The sequence below is a fragment of the Patagioenas fasciata genome, chromosome Z, assembly GCF_037038585.1.
Source record: "Patagioenas fasciata isolate bPatFas1 chromosome Z, bPatFas1.hap1, whole genome shotgun sequence".
Lineage (NCBI taxonomy): Eukaryota > Metazoa > Chordata > Aves > Columbiformes > Columbidae > Patagioenas > Patagioenas fasciata.
Window position 1 is genome coordinate 84598676 of NC_092560.1, and position 15802 is coordinate 84614477.

Consider the following 15802-nt stretch of genomic DNA (forward strand, 5'->3'; position numbering starts at 1 on the left):
CAACAGAAGGCAGAATCAACCCCAGGCAACTTCCTCACCTCTTGCATGTTTTTTTGGGCTAGAAAGCGTGATAACCGTCAACCAGATCCAGTTAGAGAAGCGGTTCAATGCATCCAGCGCTTTGTCTTGCAGGGTGTAGATAAATCTTACATTCATTTTACATTTATGGCTTGAGTTTCCAGTCCTGCTCAGGGTTTATTTTCGCCGCATCCTTGACCGTGAGCAGAAGTCAGGACCACGTTGCCCCGTCTCATTCCCATCTGCATTCAGGTGGATGCTGTTTTGGGGGAGGAACAGATGGATAGAAGCCAAAGGCACCTTTTTGATTCGGGGGAGAGAAGGATGTGACTCCTTTTCACCCGACTTGTACGATCATCTATTTAAACAGGCAGTCGCTCACTAACGTGTGGAGAAAAGCAGAGGGATGAGTTAAAAAGATCATAATTTACCCACAAACACTCCAAATAAAACACACAACAAACCCAAGGGAACGGCGATTGTGATTTTTCTCCTGGGTTTTCAAGTCATTAGCGTGTTGCTATAAAGCTATTTCAGTAATTCACTGCTACCGCTTTTTAAACAGTTCTATAAAAGCAAATGAAGCGAGCTGTATTTTCTCCCCCACTTTGCTGAACGGTTCAAACCTCAGCTGCATTTTCCGAGGGGCTGAGCATTACCTGGGTGCTCCAGCTCTGCCTACGGGGCTTTGCTTTCCTCGCGCTATTTCTCGTTATGGTCTCAATTAAACGAAACCTTCTTGCTTCATAGCTTGGCTTGCCAGATGTTCTTTCCACAGACAAGCCCTGCTCCAGATACACAGCTCTCCAAATTATTCCCCCTGTGCTTTTCATCGCATCGATCCATCCGAGCAGTCGAAACTCACCCCATCTCCGAGGGCCATTTGGACAAGAACTCCTGACAAGGACCATCTGAACATCATCCTTACAGGATTTTGCACCAAAACTTGGGTTTTTCGGGAGGAAAGCAAGGTACCCGAGTGGTATTTTGATTGTGCACCATCTCAGCATCGCGTCCTCTTCGTTATCCGGCATTGCTTTGATATTTTTATCACCAATTTGGTGCGGTGTGTCGTACGGAATAAATGTTTGATGACCCCCAGCGGGTTCTGCGTCCCCGACTCTGCTAAAACCAAGGGATGCGTGTAAGGAGCAAGGGTTTTTCATGGTGCTGTAGACAGGTTTAGGCGCTAGAGCTCCGCCTAAACCTCCGCCCTGTCCACTTTAACAGTCTCCAAAACGAAAAGCGTGACGCTGTTCCATCACAGTATCGATGGAACATGTTCCTCGTTGACTCTCAAACAGCAACGAGCAACCAGTCATAGAAATAAAAGGCAGAAAAGCTAATCAATTTCTCTAGTTTAGTTTAGTGCCAGCTCTAAAAGGTTATTCAGCTGTTTCAAGGCTAGAAAACACTTAAACGCTCTTGGTATGCACCAGGAGTAGCGCTGGGTAGCGGTACATTTGGTTTCTTTAAAAGATAATACAAACCAACCTATTTTGGCCTTTGCAAGAGAGCGGTTACCAAGGTATCAAGCGCTGTCCCCCGCGCTCCTGGCTCTAAGGTACAGGGCCCAGCGGGGTTCGGTGTTTCTGCAGCTCCAAATCATTATCGCCGCACCTGCGGGGTTTTGATGCTCTCAAGTCCGAGTCTCTGTATTATTGTGTCGGCCAGGCTGATGTTGGTATTGCCCGAGCTCTCTGGTGGTCCGAGGTCGGTTTTCTCCCCATCCTCGCATAGAATCCACTTGTTTGTGTGTAATGAATAAATCAGATGGCAGCTTGATGGATAAATAACCTCCAGCTCCGTGCCCGGCCGGCCCGACTCTCGGCCACCTTTGGCTCTGCTATTACTGAGCTTTTCCATATTAACCACACAACGTGAACTATAAGTGCATATCATTGTCACTGAATAATACCCTTCAGTTGTATTTTGATAAGATTAAGACTTCTATTCGACTAAAATACTCCATTTAGAGTGTGATCCTTACTGTTTTGAGCAAAATGCAAACTCTTTTTCTATTTCCAATGCGATCCCGCTGGCAACTTTGAGTTAATTCTGATTAACTCTCATGTTAAAACCAGCACTACCAGATCCTCTGTTTGCCCAGAATATGCGCAAGCAATAAGAAACCAGCAACAGTTAAAGAGTCCCAGTGATGAGCACCATAGCAAACCAGCATAAATAGTTCAATTCAACAATTAAGCCTCATGTTTGCTGCTTGTTTCCATTTTCCCCATCCCAGAGAAAACAAATAACCGCAACCGCTGGTAATTAAAGATTTAACAACGAACGTGCCAAATAAGCCACTTTGCACATCGAGGGGCGCAACCTCGATTCCTCACACACGGCAAATTGTGCCACCCCATAAAGCAGCATTAAGATGGTAATGCCGGCTGGCTGAGCCCTTAATTGGGGGAATCGCAATCAAGAGCCCCCCGTCTGGCCTAAATGCTGAGTTTTAAACAGATGTCTTCAAAAGGAAAGGGGAGGGAGACGTCGAGGGAAGGGAATACAAAAGGATTGGGCAAACAGATTAATCTGGGCCTCCCTATGCGTAGATGCAAAATGAAGATATTCTGCCCCAAAAGCGCTTTGAAGTTTGACCTGGACAGCACGGATCGCTAAATTCATAGACAAATCTTAAGCTTAAGTCTTAAACCAGGACTATCTAACGGTGCTTTCATACGCAAAAGGGAAATTTTACCATATGATTTCCCGGAGGAAAACAAGAAACCTCTTGTCCACATGCATTAATTTCAGTTCCAACGCAGCGTAAGCCACAATTTAGCTCAAAGAGTCTCGCCTTTCTTCCCCATACCCCCCAAATAAATACTTTCTATGCATTTGTGGACAAAAACCAGATCGCAATGTTGGATGGGACTGATTTCTGCTCATCTTTATGGCTTCTATCCATAAATGTGAAGCCATAAAAGTCATAGAGTTACATTTCTCCACCCAATATCGCAGCCAGGATTTGGGTATCAGAAAGAGTCACACGTTGGTCATCTTGGTAGATAAGGAATTGACCACCAAATTGGCAATCAGGCATCTGAGTGCAAGCCATTGTGACTTGATTATATTCATTATGGGATAGTCTAAACTGTAATCACACACACAGGGCTTTGAAAGGGCTAATTTTGCAACGCTGAAAATGATTATAGGGCGAATCGGCGAGGATTAAAGATCTAAATTCTTCTCTGTTATTAAAAACTAACAACAAAACCCCAGACAGAAAGCACCCAGATACCAAACAAGCCACAGTTTTACAAAAGAAACATGCATCTCTTTGCTTTGTAACAGCCTTGCAGGTCTTCCTTAAAGGGAAAGCAACTAATATCTTTAATTATCATTTAAAAACCAAAGGGGAAGCTAATGGTAATCAATACGTGCCAGAAGCTGGGAACTGTACAGTATAGATAAGGGAAGGAAAAGGCCAATAAACCAAGTCTGTGAGTGATGTAATTGAAACAATCTGGGATGTTATTCTTCTCAAAGAAGCAAATGAATCCATAGGGTGGATTTATCCATATTAGTACAGCCCATTATTAACACAAGCGGGAGAATTGATAACGGAAAATACGTCCCACATGTGGGAAAGGCCCAGCTGATGTATGGTTGGCCAAGGGTGAAACATCACCACAATTACTTTAGCAATATAGAAGTATCAACACTATATTCCCTTCATATCATCTTTCATCACTTACCAACAGGAGCTTTGGGAAACTAGGGTTGGTGTTCTTGAGTATCTTGCCAACACTAAGGTTCATTTATTGGCAAACAACATTTCACGTGGCGAAATTAACGGCACTTTGGGAAATGATTGAGTTGGGAGGGCAAAAAAACACCCGAAAATCAGCTCAGGCCGTGCTAAAAGGATTTAGGACATACCTGAGATGGGGAATCTCCTCTGATGGGGAGCAGGCGCGTTCCCATTGTGGCTCCACATTCTTAGGAACACGGTTTTGGAATCTGAGGAAGAGAAAACAAAGAATTAGCATAATTATTACTAATTAATAATAATTACTAATTAATTTCTAACCACAGTTAATAATAAGACACAAAATGAGTTCATCTCCTTATATTTCCACAGGGGAAGGTTCAAGGAAAAGTAACAAACTGAAGTCACCAAATGAACAACAGAAGTTGGACCGTTTGGGACTCCTATATTGTTCAGTGGTGGATGGGACCAACTCACAGCTATCGATACAATAAAACCACTCATTTTGCTGAAATAATCACCATGGAACTAAGAGCAGCTGGGGTGTTCACACAGCGTGCCAACAATCCGGATTCACACCCTTTCACCATTCCCCACAGGGCGGGAGATTCACCTGGAGGTCCCAAACCAAGACGAGTGTCCAACCTGAGTGATGCGCAAGGGAAAATACAATGGTTTTTACTCCAAAAACCATCATGGGGATGGAAAACCTTTCTTAGGAAGCGTCTCTTCAGAAGAAGGGGAGATTTGAGCTAAAATATTCCATTTATTTCAAAAGAAAGGCCTGGTTACCACAACAACCCCACAGGGCCATCCTTCTCTACCAAGGTTGCAACACCACGCGGCTTCGCAGAAGCGAAGCAACCCCCAATTAAATCGCCCTTAATTAATCCAAATATAAATGGTAGAACACATCCAGATGCAAAAACAGTGATTTCCTCACAAGTTTTGAGGTGAACAACAGAACGAGGCGCAAACGAACAGGCCGGTGTTTTTATGGCATAATGCAAAGGAGTAATTACTCCAAACGCTAAACCATTCAAACACTGGAAATATACGTCCTGGTATTTACGGCAGGACAGCCCATCTAATATTTCCCCCACCTCATTGCGAAGTCAGAGCTGGTTTTGCAGCAGAAATCAGGGCCCTTTCCCACCAAACAAACACCTTTTTAAATTATTAACAGCCGCAGCGCAACACCCAAAGCAAATGCGGCCTACGAGGAATACAAAGGAAGGTGAGGAAATGTTTACAGGAATAGAAAAACCTTTGGAAATCGTTTGTTTCTCCACATGTACCAGGCACAACAAACTCAGTTACCAGTTCGTTTCCATTGCTCAGAATTGGGGGTCCCACTGAAATAAGGTTTTCTGGTCCCAATTCGAGGGATCCCCAAAGAATCCTCACTTTCAAAACAGCTGCGTAAAGTATTAAGTACTTATAGTTGGAGTAAATGAACGTAAGCGAATAAATCTACAAATGCAATCACCACGAGCTATCAGATGACTTCTTTAATTGCTATGGATTGCCCTTTAGGCATCATAATGAAATTAATGCAACGTGCGAGGAATCGATAGTCACCGATTAATCCAATCAGAGCAACTCTTCTGAAGACTCTTTAACCCCTAGACATTATTTATTGGTTTATAATGCAAGTGTAGGCAAACACGGGGTAAATTTAGGAGTGTAGCAAAGTTATCTGGCTGTTCTACAAGTTCAAGGTGTTGCAATATGGGATTTTGCACATATATATATGTGTGTATATATATATAGGGTATGTTCGCCCTTGAAGGTTAAGTGTTCTACTCATTCTCATCCTTGAGGAGCTTGCAAATCCTGGTTTCCCCCTCCAAATCCTGGTTTCCCCCTCCAAATCCTGGTCTCCCCATCACTCACAGACCACAGTGGTCCCAGGATCAGTCCTTAGATCCATTCCAAGAGCTCCTCAAAACTTAATGTTTGCTCCTTATAAACCAAAGAGGGTTAAAGACGAAACAAAAAGGCATTTTGGCCTTTTCAACGCTATCAAATTCGCAATACAAAGGGGTTTTTTATATAGAATACATTTGCTGGTGTTTAAACAAAGCGAGTACCTGGCAACAAACCCCCGAGCCAAATTATTGCGAACAGCGAAACAATAATCACAGCAATAAATAGGATGTGTTGGAAATTATAGCGGCCTGAAAACATTTACCCCATCTGACAATATATGGGACGATTTAGCTCCTGGTGAGCAACATCATTTCTGTTTTTACTATTATATAGAGATTCCTGCAAAGTAAAGTTGTTATATACACCCATAAAAATATCCATGGGGTGAAGTCACTTGAGGGAGATGCACTTTTCTCTTTGCTAAATCAACTTTTAGCTGGATGTTGTTGTCCTCATCGCCTGGTCATGCGTTGTAACCACCTCCAAAAGGCGCTCCAGAAACAAGAGGGTTGCGGTTCGCTCCGGGTGAAGCCGACACGTTATCGATTGAGCACATCAACTAAAATCATACAATGCTCGCAGTTGTTCTACTCCCATCATTCTCATGGGGTATTAAAGCAGACACCGCAATACGACGCGTTTCTTCTTCTTTGGGGGTGGGTTTTTAAGGCACAAGCTTCGCACCGTTAATGCGCATAAATCCTCCTTTTGGATCCAATCCTACGTGCTTCTCGTTTTCATTAATGACGGAAGAGATTCTGAAGCACATAGGGAACGTTACCTTGGTCTCAGCCCTATCACAACACCCCAGTCCCCATTTGCCTCCTAACAGCATCCCCAATCGATAAATATTTGCACAGCATTTTCAAACCGCCACTTTTAATACTGTCCTCGCATCCTAAAGATGAGCATTAACCGCCGTGTGATTCCTGAAAATGGTTCTATTTTCTGTTTTGCTTATTGCAGGTATTAGAAACTCTTGTTCCCTCGGCAGTTTGAAGTACCTTCTTCTTACATTTGTATCATAATGGAGCGCTCAACTATTCATCACGCTTCGCCTCAACCGGCTTCATTACAGCGACACACAACGACGGAGAATTGCAATTCTAAGCAATTCCCCAAAATATGAAGATATTCACAAGGAGAAACAAGCACCGTCTTCGCTTGCCAAACAAAATGCAAAGGGATAGAAAGAATACATTTAAATTTCAAGTTATATTTGGGACACAACCTTGCAGCAAACACCCATGGAAGCATTTACAATGAATACAGTTCATGCCACTAGACATTGACATCTAAAAATAGCATTGCAGGTCTGGCCTTCCATCGCAAGGTGAACGCAAGTCTGAAATGAACCCAGACATAAAATACAAGGGAATATCCAGCCCAATGTCCTTGCTGCAACGGCCAAAAGTTGATTCTGATACAGAAAATACTCAATTTTAAGCCATTTCCATATAGTTGGTATAATCTGGCACATCTAGGAGGAAATAGGAACCTCCCCCCGCCCAGGGGCAGAATTCCACCTCCAAAAATGTACAACTTTGATGCACCAATTGCACCCTTAACTAGAACAGCTACCACTGTTAGTAATGCTCATTAAGGCGGTTAATCAGTTCAAACTATGCAGTAATTGTAATTCCTGCTAATGAGCGAGTATCTTGAGATTAGGCCTGGAAATCATTAATGATTCCCCACACCAAAAACCAGCTTTTCATCCTCCAAATGACACGTACATACCCCAAATCCTCCAACGCCGCTTATGTAGCATCAACCTTCCGAGTCCCTTTGCAAAGATAACCCAAATTACTGAATCCCGGCTTTAAGGGACCTCAAGGATCATCCAGTCCAACCGTTGTGGGGAAAAGCCCGGTCTAGACAAGCTGGTTCAGCCCAGTCTTAAAATGGTTCAACATTGGGGGATCCAGCACTTCCCCAAGGAGATTATTCCAAGGGCTGATCGTTCTCATGGGGAAAAATGTCCCTTTTGGGTCATTTTTGTGGCCCTTCGCATCTGCGAAATAAAACATAATATAGTGGCAGCATTTGTTTCACTGCGACCCATAAAAGCACTTTCAAGATGCTGCATTTAATTGGAGTTTTATAGCGCCCGTGAACAAACCCGCTCTAAATGCATCTAACATCGAGTTCTGTGTTTCCTCCTCCCTCTCGCTTTACGGTTCCCTCATCCTCCACCTCCTCATCTTTCAAAGAATAAACTCATCCTCCTTACCCGACCAGGAAAAAATGCTGCGACGCATAAGAATGAGAACTCGGAAACATCTGTCAAGAGAGAGACCAAAAGCTCTTGTTCTCCGGTTTAATTTCGAGATGTTAGATGTGATAACCTGGACAAGTGCCAGGAGGATCCGCGTTTGCACGCAAGGAAGTTTAAGCTACACAGAAAATAGGAGATAAATAACGTCTAAGCTGCGATACCTTTACGCAGGGAATGTGGCTCCAAAGACTAAGCTCTGACAACCAAATTCCCTGGTTTATGTGTCATATGCCTCAAGTATACGAATATTTCATAAATATTCCCTTAAACGTAACCGCCCTCTTGGGACACAGCACACAGGGCATCGGTGCGAGTTTGGGCAACATGCTTGTTCATCCCAGCCTGGTGTGCATCTTCCTGTAATTAATTAGGGCCTGGAAGAAGTGGATTTGATTAGGAGTCAACTGCTTAATATCTTAAGCTGGGTTTTAAGTCCACTCAAACCAACGGGGGAAACCAGTTTGAGCTCCACGTCCCGTGCAATCTCTCAGCTTCTCTTCCAGCTCCCGTCGTGCTGCCGTGTGGGTTTGAGTTATTCCCTCTGCAGAAAAACATGGGAAACTCCCCCCATCCTCAGCCTTTTTCCCTTCACACGCACTCAAGCACCTTACGGGTCCCTCTTCCAACACCCACCCGGAGCAGAGGAGTCATCCAAAGTGCCATTTTCTAGCGGAAAAAAGAGAATAAAAAGCACTGACAGGCAGCACATCTCTTCTTGTGCCCGATTTGTGACCGCTCACATCTTGGAAAGATGATGTGAAGTGACTGCAAATGGACCTCGGCTGCTGCCTCCTCGCTCTTCTTCTAAATCAGTCGCAGCCAAAGCATCACTGCAAACACCAGATGCCGAGCTGCGATTTAATACTCCCAGCACTTCTATTTCCATCCATAAATACCTGTTATTAATAGTATATAATGCCATTTAGCTCTCAGGATCCCAAGAAATGGACAAGTTTATGCCCAGCTGCATTGCAAGTGCTGTGAAATAGGGCACCGAACACTTTGGGGAGGAGAAGGGAAGAATAGGAACAAACATCCTCACTAATGAGCAGCATCGGGCACCAAACGACCCGAAATATTTTCGGCTGGCACTATGGTTAAACACAGAACCAAAGCGAGATAACACCAAAAGGCTTTTTAACTGGGAAAAAGTGGATTTCCAGTCAATACGCACAAATTTAACACAGCACCGAGTAGGGTACTGATAAACACAACTCAAGCCATCCACATCTCACATAGTTATTAAGCAATAAAAGAATATATTTTTCCAGGGAAACAACAAATGGTACAAACTGTTGACCAGCTGCAGATTATTATTAAACAGGATAAAACACTTTTTCCCTGCAAAAAATGATGCTCAAGCGCTTAAACCATTCCGGTTGAAATAGTCATTAAGAAGCCGGTCTGCAGCACGTGAGGCTGAAGAGTCACAGCAATCAGTTAAGACTGATGAAATTACACGCAATTATAGTAAGATTCGGGGGAATTGATGAGTTCGGCTCGTGAAGTGCACAAATAATCCTCTTTTTGTTGAGATGGTGTTAAAAGAGACACAAAACTGTTCGGAGAGCACCTATATTGCTTCTGCTTTACCTGCAGGATGATCACAGGGTGCTCTGAAGGAAGGGGAGACACCGTGGTTTTTATGGTTTATGGTTTATTAAGCAGATACAGACTCAAATTTCAATTATGTGACTCTGGGCTATTTCAAGTCACAACCAAAACTTGGTGCAAAGACTAAAATTAGACAACTAAGCTACAAAACACATCCAGGAGAGTCGAGAGTTAAGAGGCACCTGTATCCTTATACTCTGTTTGTTCACCAATTCCACCGGCTCCAGCCTAAATTGCGCCGTTGTTGGCTCCGTGTATTTTCCCCCATTTAAATGTCATTGTCACAAAGGAGGTGCCCCTGCCGTGAGCATTGGACTCGCTACAATTATTCCAGCCCGGCTAAGAGCTTATTTCCAACAATTTGAGTTGTCCCCACCTCATTTATCACAAGAGCTCTTTGTTTTGAATGGAAGCTACGACTTCATTCATGTCAACGGGGCTGCAGGTGAAAGGCAACCGGGGACAAATTAGGTCCTGCTTTATTACTAGGGACAAAAGCACCGTGTCCCCGAGCACTAGGGATGTGTCACTCGGCTTCCAGGATTAGCAGCGCCAGCTTTTTGGCCACACCAAACCCAGTTGCTGGCAATGAGAACGCCGCGGCTTTAACTACCTATTCCCATTTAAAGCTATAAATGAGATTAAACGGTCCTAGCTCAAGTCATACTGTTATTAGGGAGTGGTTTGAGCAACGCTGGGATGGTGATTGTAGTTTCGCTGTCATTATTTTCAGTTCCCTGGGGATATGTGGACGCGTTCACCCGGCTCCACCACCATATCGGCCTCTAACAGCAGCCGCTTCTGCACTATGTACATCTGGTTACGGAGAATTACTTGAGAAAAAGTCAACTCCGTGGCCAATCTGACAGCAAGAAGCATGGTCAATCGATCGCATCGACGTTAAAACCAAGCCTACGGAGGCTCAGCCTCCAGCGGGGAAGGGAAATCCTTACAAGTTTGGTGTGACTTTGATGCGGTTCGTTGAGAAACTCCTTCCTGTTTCTCCGCGGACGCCACGCGAGGAAATGTTAAAGAAGGAACACCTCGCATCATCACGGTTGCTGTAAAACCCTTTTCCCCAGAGGCTCCAGCTCAGATGTGCTATTTGAGTCACATGGAGGCTCCCGCTCCCTCTCCCTAATTTTCCAGCTGGGTTAACGAGGCGGGAGGAGGTCAAGTGCTTGACAGAGAAATCACACCCAGTGTCAGAGCCACAATCAAAAGCCGGGGTCCTCCAAACACCTGCTCTTTTGCTGGCACCGTGCATCATGATCCCCACGTCTTATTTGCCTTCTATTACTCATAAGGCTGATTATACCTCTGTTTATTAGTACTCACTAATGGCTTTTAGCACTGAAATGCTAAATTTGCATTAAGCACACAAACCTCCCAGTTCTTGCTGCTGTTCTGCGTTACCTTTACCCAATTATTGTAACTTGCAGAGTTACAAGTAACTACATACGCTGTGCAGCTGCAGAAAAATCACATCTCACAACATTTCTCCTTCCAGATCGGGCTGAAATATGAAAGCAGAGCCAAGAAAATGATCAACAGCACCAGCACCACCACTGAATTGATTCATTCTTTCAACAGTAACATCACTGTGCCTGGGGAAGGAATGAACTGAAAGAGCATCCAGAGGCACCACTGATTTGTATCAACTGGTCACGTTTAAGAAAATAGAAGTCAAACAGTAAGCACTGCCCAGCATTGTGGTTTTGCCATTTACCTGCAAGCGCTGTCCATCACTCGCATGGCTCATTGTAACAATAATCGCTTATCAGGCCCAATGCCCCATAATACACAGCAACAACAATAAGAGCGCAATGAATTGGGCTTAAATAGGGCCTTTAGTTTCAAAGGAACCCTCTTCATTTCTCCCCGGGGGATTTAAACGCCAAGCCAGACCGCAGCTCACAAAACCAGCGCTGGCTTCGCATTTGGCAAAGAAATTTGTCATCGGGACGTTGCTAATTTGCACCCGGTGCCTTCCCCGATGCATTTGGGGCCGCAGCTGAGGCAGCGCCAGCCCGCGAGGACCAGGCCCTGGGGATCCAAATACACTTTATCATTCACACAAAGCACTTCTTCTCCTCTGGCTTCTCCCCATGGAATCAGCCTCGTGCCAACCCACTAACTGCACGGGCTGTGTTGGACACTGAGCCCCAACAGCGTATCACTCCTTACTGCATTTTTCTGTCTTTTTCTAACAAAAGACCTTTGCTTTCTAACATATGGTTTTATATGGTGATGGATAGAACACCTTAAAGTCTCTAAAGGACATCACAAGAACAGCACACGCTACACCGAACCCAAAAGAGGGCGGAAAAAGAACATCTGCTGCCCTAAGAGCAGCTTTGAATCCTCCTTCCCTTGTTTCACAGAATGGACCAGGTTGGAAAAGCCCTCAGAGATCATCCAGTCCAACCCTTGGGCCAACTCCAGTCCATTGACCAGATCATGGCACTAAGTGCCAGGTCCAATCTCAGTTTAAAAACCTCCAGGGTCGGTGAGTCCAGCACCTCCCTGAGCAGCCATTCCAATGCCTGACCGCTCTCTCTGTGAAGAATTTCCAGCCTAATTTTCTAATCTCCAGCCTAAATTTCCCCTGGCAGAGTTGAAGCCCATGCCCCCTTGTCCTATTGCTGACTGCCTGGGAGAAGAGCCCAATCCCCCCTGGCTAGAACTGCCCTTCAGGTGGTTCTAGAGAGTGCTGAGCTCACCTCTAAGTCTCCTCTGCTCCAGACTGAACAAGCCCAGCTCCCTCAGCCTCTCCCCATAGGGCTTGTGCTCAAGTCCCTTCCCCAGTCTTGTTGCTCTTCTCTGGACCCGCTCCAGCACTTCAAGCTCTTTCCTGAGCTGAGGGGCCCAGAACTGAACACAATACTCCAGGTACTACTCCAGGTTTCTCCCCATGATGCAGCAGTACAGTGATACCACGGTGAAGAACTTGGCTTCAAAGCACAAAGTCTGGATAAACTCCACAAAAACCCACCTGATTGAGCTTCCCACTCGCTTTTCCTGCTTTGTTTTACCCGTTGTTCCCTTTTGAATAAATCACATCAGCAATCATTCCAGAAAAACAACAGAGAGGAAGAAAAACCATAAGCCAAGGCCTCCACATCATGAGACGCACAATTAATAAAGTGGCTGCTTCTTGCCTTTCAGTGACCCAAAAATCCCCCATGTTCTCCTTATCAACCTTTATAAAGCGCAGGAATATTTGCTAAAGCTCAGCCCAAGTAGGCTGGGCTGGGGGACGTTTGGGAACTTCAACCCCCCACTTAAAACAAGGTTCAAGACCAAACCTTTGTTTGGCAATGGAGAAATAAATGGCAGCCGCCCACTCTGAAATACATCTCTAGAAATGCTCAAAAGCCGCTCACCAAGTTCAAGAGGCATGTGAGCATATATATAATAAATGCTTACATTTACCAGCGCTGATCTTATTGTACTGTGAATATATTTGCGTTACACGGCGCATAAAAACAACACCGGTTCTCACTTCTTCATTATATCACAGCAGCGAGGTAATGAATCCATTATGGTATTATTATTATTTGGCAGACAAGTAATTGGCCATGTCAGCCAACACCGCTATTCAAAGCTATCGAGTGTAAACTTTTCTTTATGGTACTTTGACATTTAACAATATGCAACGCTTTCATTTCTTTTTTAAAAGGCTCTAAAAAGACAAAAGCGTAAGAAACTGTGCATCTGAATCATCTATCCTGACTTTTAATATTGAATTCCTCCCTCAAAAGATACAGCGAAGATGAACATAGGTTGTAGTAGTAAATTCAATTCTTAACCTTGGCGGAAGGTACATGACCCTGCATCAATTCTATAATGTTATTCTGAAAGAGAGCACAAAGATGAAACATAAAACACCGCGCGGATTTAACTTGCAATACAATCCGAGTGGGCACTTGCGTGGTCACGGGTCCTTCCTACCAGCAACAGCTCCAATATTCCTATAAAGTTATCTTATACAAACCAAAAAGCCATATACCACGTAGCCTTTTCAGACTTCGAAGCACGTAGCGAACCCTGGTATATCTTATTTTTTCCATGCATCTGAAAGCTCAAACAGACAGCGCATTCACACCATAAATATATCACCCGAGATACAAAAAACTCCCCTTGCTGTGCTCTCAGGGTTTAGAAAACACAAAGATTTCTGCTCAGTAAAGTGGGGTTTGATGGCCAAAATCGTCCCAGCGGACAACATATTTTTCACTTCAGTATTATTTTAAGAATTAAGGTTGCAACAAACAGAAAGCTTATATAGCAACTAACTAAAATTAATCTGGTTGCTGCTTGGTAAAAGCAAAGCAACTTCAAAACACACTTTGAAGTAGCTCACTCCAAGTGTTTTCTTTAGGAAAACACTCCGTTCTGACTCCATTAACATCGCTGTTCCTCACCAAAATTGGTGCCAATTCCCAAAATCTTTTGGTTTGTTCGCATTTCAATTCTTGCAAAATACATTTTACCACAAGATCTCACACCGAGTTCCCCCTTTTGGAAGCTCCAGCCCCCCCCCCCCCCATCAGCAGACACTGAACTCTGTGCTCACAGGGATAATTTCACCAAGTTTTCACCTTAATTACTGAGTTTCTCACCTCCAAAGTAGAATTAAAAGCTTCCCGCCCTCACTTGTTTTAACATCACAACACCAGAACACACCAAAATACCTCAGCAAGTTTTAAAGCAGCCAAAATAGACACTTTAAATCTTGTTTTAGCATTCAGAACGTGCTTTTCAAACCTGAAGCACAGAACAACTCTGCAAAAGCAACAATGAGCGTAACCAGGATATTTCCATTAAAGCTTTTTCATAGATACATTAATACACAGACAAACATTTTCCCCGCCAAAAAACCATGTGCCACATTGCTTATTTTTCTAATAAGAAGCTGATGTCCTAACCTCAAAAACACTTTTGATGTAACTTCTGTTCCACTCTACTGAAGGCAAAAGAAACTAAAGAAACAAAGTTTGCACCAGGCAAAGTTCCAGATTAACAGGCAGTTGTTCTCACAAAGTTTTATACTCGTGTTACTCACATTAAAGAGCAAAACACTGAGTTATAACTACTTTCTTTTGCAATAACAACACAACACCACCCCCCCCCCATCAGCCTCAAATAATCACCCCCCAAACTCAACCCCAGCACACCCCCAGCTTCCAACACCACTTCCCAGCTACAAAACATTCAGAAAAAGGCTAGAAAGCTACAAAAAAAAAGACATTTCTCCAGAGAGTAGTTACCTGCAGCGCGGCCCCATGGCGGCAGCAGGCCCAGGGCCGCCCCTTTGTGATTGAAATGAGGAGCACACGGCCCGGCTTTTATGAACACCTGTGTCTGAAGCCCACAAATAATTAGCTTAGCCTCCCCGTTTCTCTCCAATAATGGTATAATTTGCCATGCCTTTCAGCCCCGGGACAGCTGGTGCTATTGAAAATCACCTCAGGATTAGGCCGCGACTCCCGGCCTCCCCCTTCGGGGGCTGCTGGCGTCGCCATGGCAACGCGCTCAGCCTGCAAATTATCACCTCTAATAACAAGGGGGAAAGTCTATCTGATTTCCTTCTGGTTATATCCATAATAAAGGACAACGCGTGGAAATGGAACGGAGCTCTGGAAGCTGGAAAAGATCCTCGCGTGGCACGGGAAGGAGCAGATGGAGGGGTTTTGGGGGGCTCGGGGATGGGGTTGCGCTTGTGTTTGATGTTGGAAAACAGCCCCGCAACCCCAAGCTGGGGTTTGTGGAGCCCGTCAGCACCAGCTGGGCCACGGCACGAGGGCAATTAAATTAAACAGTATCCCCTACAAATAAAACAAAGAGTTCCAGAACAAATATGAGGCCTTGGGACTTATTTTTTAAATATTCTTTAAGCTTCAACCATTCTTTGCTGCTACCGTTATCTCCGGGAGTGCTGAATAAAGCTATAGCTAAATAGAAAATTAAACGTATTCACGAGGTGTTAATGTCTACATCTTATTATTTGCAGGCTCTCAGAGAACGCAAAAATAACTCCAAATACCGCTATGCCAGACACTGTTTTCTTGACCAATGTTGCTTCAGCACGCGATGAACTGGTTCATTTTAATTGTTGGCAACAACTTTCTATTTGAATATGGCACGCGACAACACCTTTGAATGTTAAATATTGTCTGACACTTTGGAGTTGCTGTTGCTCTTCCCGTTTTCTGTAGGTCAACATATGGATCATG

General features: G+C 44.2%; 1 protein-coding gene across 5 annotated transcripts in view; it reads right to left on the minus strand.

Annotated features, from left to right (window-relative positions):
- Positions 1 to 15802, minus strand: part of LOC136114956 (netrin receptor DCC-like) — a 333036-nt gene that overhangs the window by 295140 nt on the left and 22094 nt on the right. For 4 of the 5 annotated variants that reach the window (XM_071801760.1, XM_071801758.1, XM_071801759.1 and 1 more), the window contains exon 3: positions 3910 to 3990. In XM_071801760.1, coding sequence (XP_071657861.1) covers positions 3910 to 3967 — 58 coding nt within the window. In that variant the 5' untranslated portion in view covers positions 3968 to 3990. Of the gene's footprint in view, positions 1 to 3909; positions 3991 to 14836; positions 14932 to 15802 lie in introns of those variants that run through there. The other variant, XM_071801757.1, reaches the window with a different exon arrangement.